Here is a 13,291-nt window from a genome sequence, read left to right on the forward strand (position 1 = left end):
AAAATGGATGCATTGTTTTTTTGCTTCTGTGTTTTTCTTCGTATTTATCCTTGTTGTTCTGGGTGTGTGTTTCTATTTTATTTTTCTGTTTATATCTCTTTCTCTCTTTCTGTTTATCTCTCTCTCTCTCTCTCTTTCTCTCTCTCTCTCTCTCTCTCTTTCTGTTTTTCTGTTCCTCTATCATAGCTAATCTGTTAATGAAAATATTATTTTCAGTTTTCTACCTCTCTGCTTCTTTGTTTTCCTCCCTCATTCTCTTTGAGAAATTTTTTTTCTAAAGTTATATTATTATATTGTTTATATTTCTTCATTTAACCATAGTGACTGTGTACGAAAGTGAAACAGACAAGTCTCGTCGTCTTAATTCTTTCTCTTTTGTTCAATTTTATTTTTCATTTGTCAAATGATTAATTAATTTAATTCATTTATTGAATAAATTAACCAACTTCTTGATTTGGACTATGTTTAAATTTTGTGTAGAAATAGTTCATATTATTATTAGTTGTATTAGCCCTGTTAACACTATTGTCACGTTATTTTTCTCCTCCCAATTCATTTTGTCTTTCTCATTCTCGTTCATCTGCACTGCACTTAGGAATAGTCGTTATCACCACCATCCTAATTGTAACTAGTACATAGGTCTTCACTCATTTGACTATGTAATCATATATATATATATGAATATATATATTTATATATACATATGTATACAGTATTGTATGAATTTCTCCGAATTGTTAGCATTAATCAGTTTAAACTTTAAATTGATTAATGCCAAGAGTTTGGTCGAATTCATACAATACTGTATAAAATATGTTCTCCTTGCAACACACATATATATATATTATATATATATATTTATATATATTATATATATATATAGAGAGAGAGAGAGCGAGAGAGAAAGAAAGAGAGAGGTAAACATTGTTTTAGACATTTCACATTTCATTTATTTATTCATTTAATATAAATATTAATGTGAAGAAAAAAGCTATTGCACGAGTATGTATTTACACGCGTCACATCATGAAACAACAAAAAAAACTACTGTTATTATTATTATCATTATTATCGCTGCTATTGTTGTCATTATAATTGTTTTTATTAAAATTTGAGAAGAATGTTTTTCCTGTAAAAATTTTTAGCGTGTACCTGTTTCTAGGAATTTCGCCGTTTTGTTACATGTTCAATTTGTTGATTGATTCTTGATTATTTATCACTGAGAAACAAGCATTTCATTAATTAATTGTCTTTTTTTTATTGTTTTGTTCTGTTTAAAATCTTATTGATAATATAGAATTTGTTATGTATATATATATATAGTATTGTATGAATTCTACCGAATTGTTGGCATTAATCAATTTAAAGTTTGTCTTTTCAATTTTAGAATTCTAGTAAGGAAAATTGAAGACAAACTTTAAATTGATTGACGCCAACAATTTGGTAGAATTCATACAATACTGTATATAATACGGTCTCCTTCCAACATATATATATACATACATAGATACAATTTACTAACAAGTTTTTATTCGTTACCACCAACTTTTTATTAATCTCAACAAAATTCTTAATAATTTTTTAAATATTATTAAATAATTATATTGTAATAATAATGTATTTGTAATAAAGTTTGAGAAACCTTTAATTGATTCCTGCAGTTCTCCTGATTTCTCATTAGAAATAAAATTTAAAAAATCTCCCAAGGTCAAAATGGACAACATACTGACGATTATATATGTATGTATGTTATTATTACTATTTATTATTCTTATTAACTGTGTTGTTTATTTTTGAGTTTTTGAAAACAAGTAACAGACAGATGCATCTGAAATGAAATTTTTATTACAAACGTGCCGGAAATATATATTAAAATTTACCTAAATATTCATATAAATCAATAATAATAATAATATGGCAATAATAACGTGAATAATAAAAAAATAAATAATAATTAGCCACAATAAAACAATTATAAGACAGTTATATCGATTACTGTCAATTGCTTCACACACTTATATTTTGTACGTTACACATAAAAATTGTTTTAAGATTCAATTAATTAATTAGTAACTACTAGTAAATTTAAAGTTATTTGTTGCCATAAAAATAAAACAATATATCAAAATGTAATTAGGAAAAATATCTAATCTAACTGATCAAAGTAGTTATATAAAAATTATTCTATTATCTTCTTTCTCGTGCTTTACCCTCTCAGGACATTGGCGACCATCGACCTCCACAAAACCCGATCTTTAACATTTTGTAGTAGTTGAAATGTGGTGATATTCAACAAGTGACAAACTTGTAGTTGTCTCACTTGAAGTCCTTGTGTTCACTTGTTGAATTCTATTATACCAACAACATATTTTAATAAAAATTTACCCTTAATACAAAGGGACAGCCAGAGTGGAGGGTTTTAATCTGACCAGCCTACTGCAACAATCGGTGCTTTTTGATCAAGAATAAGAAATAATTTTACAAAATCAATAATTTTCAAAATCCGGTGTTAAACTATTTTAGTTTTTCTACATAAAAACGGTGAATTTTTTCAAACTTTAGTAAAAAAAACTTTCGAAAATGAAAATAGTATGAAAAAATGTTGAAGGAATGGTCGCCAATTTGTTTTCCTAGAAACCCCTACCCCCAAGCCATTCGAAAAGTAGAATTTGTCAACCTTGAACAAAAGATAATGCTGTTTTCAATAAGAAAAATCAATATAAAAACGTGGAATACGGTAAACTTTTTATAAAAAAAGTGACTGTAAATGTTTTTTTAAAATAACTCAAGCCCACGCAACAGAAAAATTCTAGCCAAGCTACTGAATATGCGCTAATTAAATTTTATTCTATTATGATTTTAATATTAGATGAGAAAATTATTTTTTCATCTGAAAAATTATCTAAAAATAAAAAATTCATTTGATCCCAAACTATAAACGCACGCAATATACACACACACATATCCACACACACTATGACCAAAGTCTGTAGAAGCCAAGACATATTGTTAAGCAAGTCATTACAGCACCTGGATAAATGAATAAATAAATGGATGAAAGAATAAATAAATGAATTAAACAAAGAAATGGATAAACGAAATAAAAAGTTGTTAAAATGCCATTATCCATTTATCCAACCAATTTATGCTAATTGAAATGACTACAATTGAAAAAAAAATTCACATATTATAAAGACAAAATTCATTAAAATTATAAATTTCGTTTTCCAATCCCTGATACCTGCAGCGTATTTGATGACGTCATTTCTGTAGCGTTCGTAGGTGGCCAGTAGGTTGGCGATCTCCTTCTCAATCTTGTTGTCCATGCCAGAGATGTGCTTGTCGTGCTCCGACGACATTATCCCTATCCTGTTTTCCAGTTTCGTCAAGGCCTTTTCACTTTCTGCGTGCTGCAAAGTCGGGTCGGATCATTGGGATTTGGAGGTAAGATGGGATGGGAGTCATTTTGGAAGAATAAGGAATTAGAGTTAAGGAGATTTTAGGATTTGGACGTAGGGTGTGAGATTTTTTTTTGGAAAAATGCAGATTAAATGTAAGAATTAGTGTGGTGGTGTTATGATTTAGTAGTAAAGTGGAAAATCATTTGATAAAAAGAAAAAATGTATGAAAATATAAAAATTAATGAAGATTTTGTCCTCACAGCATCTTTAGCCCGGGATTTCTCGAGGTTCATATCGAGGGCAACCCCAGATTTCAAATTGTTGATCTCATCTTTGAAATGTCTCTTCATCTGCTCTATCTCTATATTTTGTTTCTTTTGGATACAGGGAGAAAAGTTACATTTCTATATATGTATTTATTTAATTGTATCACAAAGAATTATAAAATCTTATTAAAAATAAAAAATTATTCACATAATTACGATTAAAATTATGAACAAGTAAACCTCATATTCGTGTTTCAAATTCGAGAATTCACTTTTCTCCAAAATGATCATGTCCTTTTTAATTGAACTTATGTGCGAGAGTATTTGCTGCAGGAGAATTTCCTTGAGAAAAAAAATGATTTCAAAATAAATAATGAATAAATAAATGTATGAATAGGTAGGAAAGATAGGTAGTGTACAAAGGTAGCTATGTAGGTAGGTAGCTAGGTAGGTATGTAGATAGATAGGTGGGCAGGTAGGTAGGTAGCTAGGTAAATGGTAGGTAGCAAGGTAATTCTTTTATCACCCACTTGCTGTTCTTTGGTTATTAAATTTTTATTAACAAAATCCATGTGTCCTTGTGTTATCTGCACTAGAGAATACGCCAATGTCTCTGCCTGATTTGGGGCTATGCCTAAAAAGAGATAAGTTATCATATATAATAACAGTAGCATTTATTTTAACTTTCAAATGTTTTTCAAAAAACTAAATTTTAAAAGTATGACTATTTTGGAAAAAAGTTTTAATTATGAAAAACAACAAGATTTTTAAATAATTTCTTCCTTAAAACAAAAAATATATAAATTGGAATGTTAAAAACTTAAAAATTGCCAACTTTACTGACCACTATCCTGAAGACTTTTTATTAGAAGATGAGTATCAAACATATAGACCTGCTTCGCTCCTGTCAGGTCGACTTTTCGAGATTCAAGGCATTTTCTAACTTGAATTTCTATTTTTTAAAAAAACTTCAAATGAAATATGTGTTTAATTAAAATAAAATTTTATTTTATTATTTACTATCTTTGGTGTTTTTAAATTTTCACACATCTGATTTTAAAACAATAAATATAAATGTTATAAGTTAAATAAAGATTTTTTAAACTAAATAAATAATTATGAATGGTTTTGTATTTGATTGATATTTTAATATTCATATTGTATTGGGAACATTTATTTTTTAGTAAAAAATTTTTACTACTATTCTAATTTCTAAAACTAAAATATAAAATTCACTGGATGATAAAATAATAAAAACACACTTAATCTTCTAAAAAAATGTAACGAAAAACTTCAAATTAAGAAAAATTGTAACAAAATTATCTTATTTACTGTTGCATTTAGAATGGTTGAATACCTCGATGAAGTAACTTTTCGGGAATTTTTTGACCAGGCTGCCGGCTAAAAATGAGGACGATCTCTGCAACGCTATCATCTTATTTCAATTTTTGAAGCTATTTTTTGGCAAATATGACGTAATTATACGCAACTATACAAATAATTGATTAAAATATTTAAAATTTTTTTAAAAAATATAAATAATCGAGATAAAAACGCAATAAAACTACGAAAAATGAGCAGAAATAAAAGAAATATGATCTTATGTTATCTAGCATAGACATTTTAACGTGTAATTTTTTATATATTTATTAATAAAATTCAATAAATATAGTTAAAATGCAATTAAAATACAATTAAATTACAGTTAAATATATAATTGAGATTTTTTTGTATAATAGTATGCTTCAAAATGATTTTATTAATAAAATTCGTTAATCATTTTTACACGCTATATTATTGTATATTTCTATATTATAGATGAATTCAACTTTTTAAATGATTTGAAAAGTTTTAAGTTCACGAAAAATTGATTTTGTTTGACAACATTCATAAACTTTATAAAAATTTTGAATGGCATCTTTTAAACAACATGATAATACGAGCATCAAAACATGATCTCATCAAAACACTTCTTTCTTTCTGCAAAGAAAAAATGATGAAAAAACGAAACTGAATACATTGCAGACATAAAAAATGAAAAAATGAGTTATTCGAAGATGTTTTTAGTATGCTAGACATAGTAAAAAGACGTACATTTCATAAGAATTAATTAACAAATCTGTTATAGACTTTTATAATAATAAATTAAATTATCAAACATAAAATACAACAAAAACACTTGTTTTCCAATTAAAAAGCAAAATTACTCTTAGAAAAAACACGAAACAAAAGTCAAAAGGCCTATCACTTTTGATCTATATTCGAGATACCTAACAAGGTAAATACGCATGGGATGAGATCTTTTTTGAAGAGCATAGGGGTGTGTCACTCAGTCAGCCAGCCAGCCAGCCAGTTCAGTTGTCAGTTCAAATCCATACAATTCAGGCATCTTTTAATTTAATTTCAAACAAACCGTTTTTTAAACGACACGTCCTTTCTTCACCTACAAACTTTATTCATAATTTTTTTCAAATGATCACCTTAACTTACTTATCCATTTTTACCTTACAATTAAACTAGCGCAAATATAAAATAACAAAAATACATTTTAATTACCCTAATGTTGCTCTCAATGGCTTCTATATATTGCCACGAGGCATGTGTTATAATTGTATTTATAACTACATAAGCGTACGTACATACATAAAAAGCTGCAGGCTATGCTTTTGTTTTATGTTGTATACGTGTGTATTTGTGTATGTGTATGTGTGTGTATTGTATATTTTGTGTATGCTATATATTACATATGCGTGTTATATGTAATGTGTTTATGTGTTTTGTTGTTTGTGACCCGACCTTATTAAGATTTGTTTGAATGCAACTCTGAATATACCTCGAAGTATCGTTGTTGTTCGCTTTTAGGTTCAATTGCTATCCGTATGATTTAATTTGTTTATTATTTATTAAATTAGTCGCGCTTTCCATTTAATTTAATTAATTTAAATTAATAATAAATCAATTTAAAGGCTTTTGAAATAATAATGCGTTCTGCCAACACGTTTGCTATTTTGAAACAAATTGGGAAAAAATGTGCTAACGAGAAAGCAGGCTACGCTGGATTGTGCCTTCCTTCGCATTCTTACCGCGTCAACTTATTTGAGAATAATAATGGTTTAAGGGCTTTGACATTCATTGAAAATTGCAATTTAGCCAACCGTGCGAGATTATTTCACACGACATCGTCAAATCTGGGTTAGTATTTTAAAAATAAATAAGTTTAATCGGGTTTTGCTCTAACTCTACTACTAAAGGATATGCGAGTTGACACTGTTGTACTGTAGTTGTGCTTGGCGGTTTCTATCGTATGATACGATCAGTTGATAACTGTCAAAACATGCTACACTTTGGCTTATTATATATATTGGGTAACTAATTCACAATTTTTCAATTAAAAGTGTTCAAGAGTAGACATCCCGATGTTCAAATCCCAAACATGTCTATACCGGAATTTGTCCTCGACAGCAAATTCACCACTAAGCCAGCTCTGGTTTGTGAGACCCTCTATTTTATTCCAATATATTTCAAATATTATTGTAAAGTATTGCGAAATATGTTTCGAAATCAATTATTCAGTTATTTTTGTGCTTTGTGCGTGACGTTGGGTGTGTGATGTTCGTTTTATTGCAAGAAGTCCTTCATCTAAGTGCTGAACTAATGTCATCTTGTATATGCGATTTACTCAGGTATTTTTAATACGTTATAATAATACTAATTGATTCATAAGGTGAGTATACTGTAAATACCTCCGATAGTATAATATAATTGTATGGTAGGCTTTATATAGCGCGTACAGCTATCATACAGAATGCAATACGAACTGACATGGTTAAGTTAATATGTAGGTCGTCATTTTTATTCCGTCCCAGATTTTAAACCTGCGTAAAAATAACGCATCTTTCGGTTTTTTCACTTTGTGCTACCTTGTAAATGTCGTTTAGAGTTCAAATTTTTTAAATTTAAAATATTTTCGTTTTGTTTTATGCTAATTGTGCTAAGATTTATGCATTTCTGCCGAAAATTTCGACTAACTTTCACCGCTTGAGAATTTATCTGTTTTAGTTTAGATGCACTTTTAAATAAGTAAATTTTGGCGTTTTCACTTTTCAAAAGTAAATAAAGTCATTACAATCCGAATAAATTTTTGATTAATTTTACAATTTTGCTTAAGAAGTTTTTTCGAATTTTGTTTGGAATAATTTTTTTTAATGTGTGCAATGTATTTTAAAAAAATGAATAGTTGTCAAATTGAAATAATTGAATTAAACATATTCTATCATGTTATTTATTAATTTTTTCCTTTTTCTATTGTATTTTTTCAGATAGATGGCGTTACCGGACGTACATTGAATTTCAACCAAGTCAAAGATTCAGTATGGCGCCTGGCAAGTGGGTTTTCCCGTCTGGGATTCAAAAAAGGGGATGTGCTGATGATCATCAGTGAAAATAGCATAGAATTTATGTTGGTGTTCCATGCAATCATGTGGATCGGCGGAACTGTTACCACCTGTAATCCTCACTATCTCGTTCGTTAGTAATTCTTCATACTAATTAAATTAACTATTTGTATATATAGTTATGGTCTTCGATTATGGTCTATGGTTAAGGTGTCTGGTCCTGCTGCTGTTGTAGTGACCAGGATCAAATGCGAGGAGAGGATTTGTGGCTTCAATTATTTTATTATTATATTATATATTTATTATTATTATTGATTATTATAATTTACTATTATTATTAATTTTATTATATTCTTTTTTAAATGACATTTGTGTTTTTGAAATATTGTAATCTGATTGACAAGTGTTTTGGTTAGTCAGCTGATAAAATTTTTTTTAAGAGTTTTTTAGAAGTTTATTAGATAACAATAACAATCTTCCAAGCGCTGACATAGTACTACTACCACTACTACTGCTACTACTACTACTACTGCTACTACTACTACTATTACTACTACTACTACTACCAATACTTGTACTACATAGTCATAACAAAAATAGTTGTAATAGTAAAAAAATCTAAATAATATATATTTTCCCTTCGAAGCTGACATATCAAAGCAGGCTGTTGATGCGGATGTTAGTTACATCTTTTGCTCGCATCTCTACAGCGGCAAGGCCCACGAAGTATCCGAACACATGCATACAATTAAGGTTAATAAAAACATAGATAATTAAAAATAAAAAAATAAATATATACAAATAAATAAATAGATAATAAACGGTAATAATTTCTTGTTTTTACGACTTTTAAATGTATAAATAACAAAAATAAATAATAAATTAACTAGCGATTAAATAAAACCCCAAAACAGAAAGTAATAACAGTTGGTCAGGTGGACGGCTTGATTCCACTTACGATCCTCCTCGAAGATGATGGCTCTGAATTCCCCAAAAACGTCGACATCGATTACAAGACCCACACCGCCCTCTTGCCCTACTCTAGTGGCACCACGGGCATGCCAAAGGGGGTAATGTTGACCCACTATAACGAGGTGGCCAATGCTGTCCAATCAGAGTTAGTTGGGTTTTTTTTGGGTCTTGCTGTTTTGGAAGTTTTTTATTGTGCATTGTTTGGTTTTAAATGTTTCTTTCTTGCTTTTTCTTGATTTTATCTGTAGGCGTTTATTCATTCGTTCATTCATTCATGCATTCATGCATTCGTTCATTTTTTCTTTCATTCATTGATTCATTTTAACAATTCATTCATTTGTGCTGAGCTAATGATAAACATTCTAAAAAAGCCGCAAATTTCAGTATTTCAAACTTCAGTATATCATTCATCCATTCACTTACTCATTCATCCATCCATTCTTTATAAATTCATCCATCCATCCATTCGTTCTTTCTTTCATTCATGCTATTGTTTACTTCATTTATTTATTCATGGTTCACTTATCCATTTGTTTTATTAATTTATTGATTCATTTTCACCACCACCACAAACAAACACACAGAAAATTAAAAAATATGTTCTTTGTTTCAGTATTCCAAACTTTTTGTTGAATCGAGACGTGGAGAAGCACCTGGGCCTGTTGCCCTTCTACCACATATTTGGCATCATCGTCCACTGCATCTGCTCCATGAAGGATGGCCAGACGACAGTCATCATTCCCGCCTTCGATCCCAAGATATTTCTTGACTGCATACAGAGATATAAAGTCCGTCGTGTCGCCTTGTATTTTTGTTTTTATGATTTTTGTGGCTAATTTTGGGGTGTGTGCGTGTGCGCGTGCGTGCGTGTGTGTGTGTGTGTAAATGTATGTGAGTGTGAGTGCATGTATGTGTGTGTGTGTTGTGTGTGTATGTGTGTTTAAAAGGGAGATGGCGTGGGTGGTGCGCTTATGTGTGTGCGTACGGTTTCATGTGTATGTGTGTGGTTTTAAAGTGTTTTTGTCAATTATTCCTAATTTTTATGACGAGTATTATTTTCGTTTATTTTCGATTGTAACCTTTTTGTCAAATTTATGACAGACTGTTAATCTTATTTAGGAAGATAACTTGTCATTTTTACGGCCTTTTCAGTCGATTGATTTAGTTTATTTCGATTTGTTTGTGTGTGTGTGTGTTTGTTTGTGTGTTTGTTTGTTTGTGTGTGTGTGTTTGTATGAGTGTGTATTTGTTTGTGTGTTTTTGTATGTATGTGTGTGTGTGTACGCGCGCGATTGTGTGCTCATATAAACTTATTCTGAGTGTAAATGAAAGTAGAATAAAAAATCAAACACACCATGGTGTAATTAATGGTTAAAGTTCACAGCTATGTCGTTGTTGTTGTTGTCGTTGCGTATTCACATGCACTGTGTATTTGTTGTTGACACCTCGAAAAAATGCGTAAAGAGATCCTAAAATACTTCTCTCAGATCGGTATGACCCATATAGTCCCTCCGATTGTGATGTTCCTAAACAAGCACCCCATGGTCAAGAGGTTTGACATGTCCTCCCTCAAACGTCTGGTGTGTGCCGCTGCCCCTCTCGGCGCCGAATCTGTTCACGAGTTTCACGAGAAATATCCCAACTGTGTTCTTGGGCAAGGTTTATTTTTTTAGCTAACTGCCGGGATGTGTGTTTGTGTTGGTGTGCGTGCGTGTGTGTTTGTGTTGGTGTGCGTGCGTGTGTGTTTGTGTTGGTGTGCGTGCGTGCGTGTTTGTGTGTGTATATTTTGCATTTTTTAAAGAATTAGTAGAATTTTTTTGGATTTTGAAGGGTACGGTATGACCGAGACGAGTCCCGTGGTCACCATGAACCAGATCCCAACGTGCAAAACGAAGCCGGCGTCATCAGGGACCGCCGTGCCCAACACGTTCCTCAAGGTGGTGGACATATACAATAATGAGTTGGGACCGGGAGAGAAGGGGGAGCTCTGCATCAAAGGGCCTCAGTTGATGAAGGGCTACCACAAAAACCCCGAAGCCACAGCCAACATGATTGACAGTGAGGGCTGGCTGCATACAGGTTGGCTTTGGCTTTTTACGTGTTCATTTTCAAACATTAAAATATGGAGTACCGACGTTAAGAATTCTGACCGGTGATTTTTGGTCATGTGATCATATTATTTTAATCACGTGATGATTTAACTTTTTTTTCTTTCTCGGGTGTTTGTAGGTGACATATGCACGATAGATGAGGATGGTCATCTGTTTGTGGTGGACCGGGTCAAGGAGCTGATCAAGTACAAAGGCTTACAGGTTTACAATTTTTGTGGCTATTTTATTTTCTGCTATCGGTCGCCCCATCATCATCATCGTCCATCCATCCACTAATTTCAAGGTCCCACCGGCCGAATTGGAAGCCTTGTTGTGTTCACACAAAGCGGTGGGTGACGCTGCGGTGGTGGGGGTGCCTGATCACGAGGCTGGGGAACTGCCGAAAGCCTTCGTGGCCTTGAAACCCGGGGCCAAGGTCACTGCCGAGGAAATTCATAAATTCGTTGACGGTGGGCAGTTGTTATTAATTATCTTCAAATATGTACTTTGTTTGTTTGGCTAATCATTTGTTCATTCCATCATTCATTCATCCTATTATTCATTCATTCATTCCATCATTCATTCATGCATTCATTCATTCATGCATTCATTCATTCCATCATTCATTCATGCATTCATTCATTCATCCATTCATTCATTCCATCATTCATTCATGCATTCATCCATTCATTCATTCATGCATTCATTCATTCCATCATTCATTCATTCATTCATCCATTCATGCATTTATTCATTCCGTCATTCATTTATCTATTAATAACACGGCAGAGAGGGTGGTGCAGTACAAGAGGTTGCGGGGTGGAGTTGTCTTCCTGCCCCAAATTCCAAGGTCACCAGCTGGGAAGATACTCAGAAGGGAGCTGAAGAACTTGTGATGACGTTGATGGTGAAGGTGACCTTTTGGTGATGATGATGATCACGACTTTGTGGTGGTGATGATGATGATGTGATGATTTGATTGTGATGATGATGATGACGATGTATTGTGATAGTGTGGTAATAGTGATGATGATAATGGTGATGATGATGATGATGATGTAGTGATGATGATGACGATGATGAGGATGACGATGAGGATGATGATGTTTGCCATGTTTCTTCTGATACAAATGATGCCTTAACAAAAAAAAAACTAAAAAATTTTTTTCATTCTCAAATTTTGAGACGACTCAGAAATTTATTTTTTTTTTTGTTGTTTAATTTATCAGGTGTCTTCTTACATCATTTTATTCTATTTTTTCCAAAATTAAATAAATACTTAGTTTATTATAACTAGATCGATAATGCCATTTATTATTTTAATTTGATTTATTTTAAATTAATTTAAATATGGCTGTAAAGTTATTTATGTATGAATTTTCAACTTTATTTTGAAATGAAATGTAAATCCATCCGATAAACTTGCTAAACAAATTATTATTATCGTTATTTTTGTTGTCGTTGTTGTTGTTATTTTTGTTGTTGTTTGGGTTTGTTATTGTTGTTGTTTGTTGTTGTTTTCCTTAAGTGAAACATTTGCCATTGAATACTTGTTCGAATTAATGGCATAATTAAGCAAATAATTATTTTTATTGTCTATAAACATATATTTTTTTTATCATTCACCAAATCTATCTACTTGTAGTTATGAATGAATTTGTTTGCTCGTCGACAAATTCGGCTTTTGAAAAAAAATCTGTTTTTGAATGGTTTTTTGTTTAAAGTTTATTTTTGTTTTCATAATAAATTTGAATTAATTAATATTAAATAAATGGGAATCTATTACACATCGTGCTATTTTCGTCCGGCAGAAACTTCCGGCTAGTTTTCTTCACAAATTTTGGTTTCACTTTCGCTTTTGCGTCAGTCACATGAAAATGAGAAGACGACAATCGTCGGCTAGAGCAATTAGGTCTAATCACATATATATTTATATATAGAATATAACACATTCTAGAATGTTATGTTCTATATATAATGGATCTAAATGATGGGCTACTATTTAGTATTCAATAGGTACTCCTTCAGACTAGTAGCTAGAGGTTGCTAATTTGGCTAGGGATTGTTAGTTTAGCTAGAGATTGTTAGTTTTTTCTCCATATTTTCGAATTTCAATATTGCATTTTGTATAGTTTAATTTCGTTTTCTGGCGGTTAGGCTTTAAAAAA

The 13,291-nt window shown here is 31.1% G+C and overlaps 2 protein-coding genes across 2 annotated transcripts; one reads left to right on the forward strand and one right to left on the reverse strand.

Annotated features, from left to right (window-relative positions):
* Window positions 1-2,081: 2,081 nt before the first annotated feature.
* Window positions 2,082-5,213, reverse strand: HELRODRAFT_100974 (hypothetical protein). Its single transcript, XM_009022948.1, has 7 exons — window positions 5,000-5,213; window positions 4,512-4,619; window positions 4,198-4,301; window positions 3,908-4,009; window positions 3,662-3,775; window positions 3,242-3,410; window positions 2,082-3,030 (listed from the first exon to the last, which is right to left on the reverse strand). Exons 1-7 carry the CDS (start codon window positions 5,100-5,102, stop codon window positions 2,975-2,977), a joined length of 756 nt encoding a protein of 251 aa, XP_009021196.1. The 5' UTR covers window positions 5,103-5,213; the 3' UTR covers window positions 2,082-2,974.
* A 1,320-nt stretch (window positions 5,214-6,533) lies between these two features.
* On the forward strand, window positions 6,534-12,843 carry HELRODRAFT_185750 (hypothetical protein). Its single transcript, XM_009022949.1, has 11 exons — window positions 6,534-6,859; window positions 7,063-7,154; window positions 7,987-8,194; window positions 8,708-8,814; window positions 8,976-9,178; window positions 9,647-9,821; window positions 10,521-10,692; window positions 10,864-11,112; window positions 11,263-11,345; window positions 11,428-11,593; window positions 11,913-12,843. Exons 1-11 carry the CDS (start codon window positions 6,649-6,651, stop codon window positions 12,017-12,019), a joined length of 1,773 nt encoding a protein of 590 aa, XP_009021197.1. The 5' UTR covers window positions 6,534-6,648; the 3' UTR covers window positions 12,020-12,843.
* The last annotated feature ends 448 nt before the right edge of the window (window positions 12,844-13,291 follow it).

The sequence above is a fragment of the Helobdella robusta genome (assembly GCF_000326865.2).
Source record: "Helobdella robusta unplaced genomic scaffold HELROscaffold_34, whole genome shotgun sequence".
NCBI classification, from domain to species: Eukaryota; Metazoa; Annelida; class Clitellata; order Rhynchobdellida; family Glossiphoniidae; genus Helobdella; species Helobdella robusta.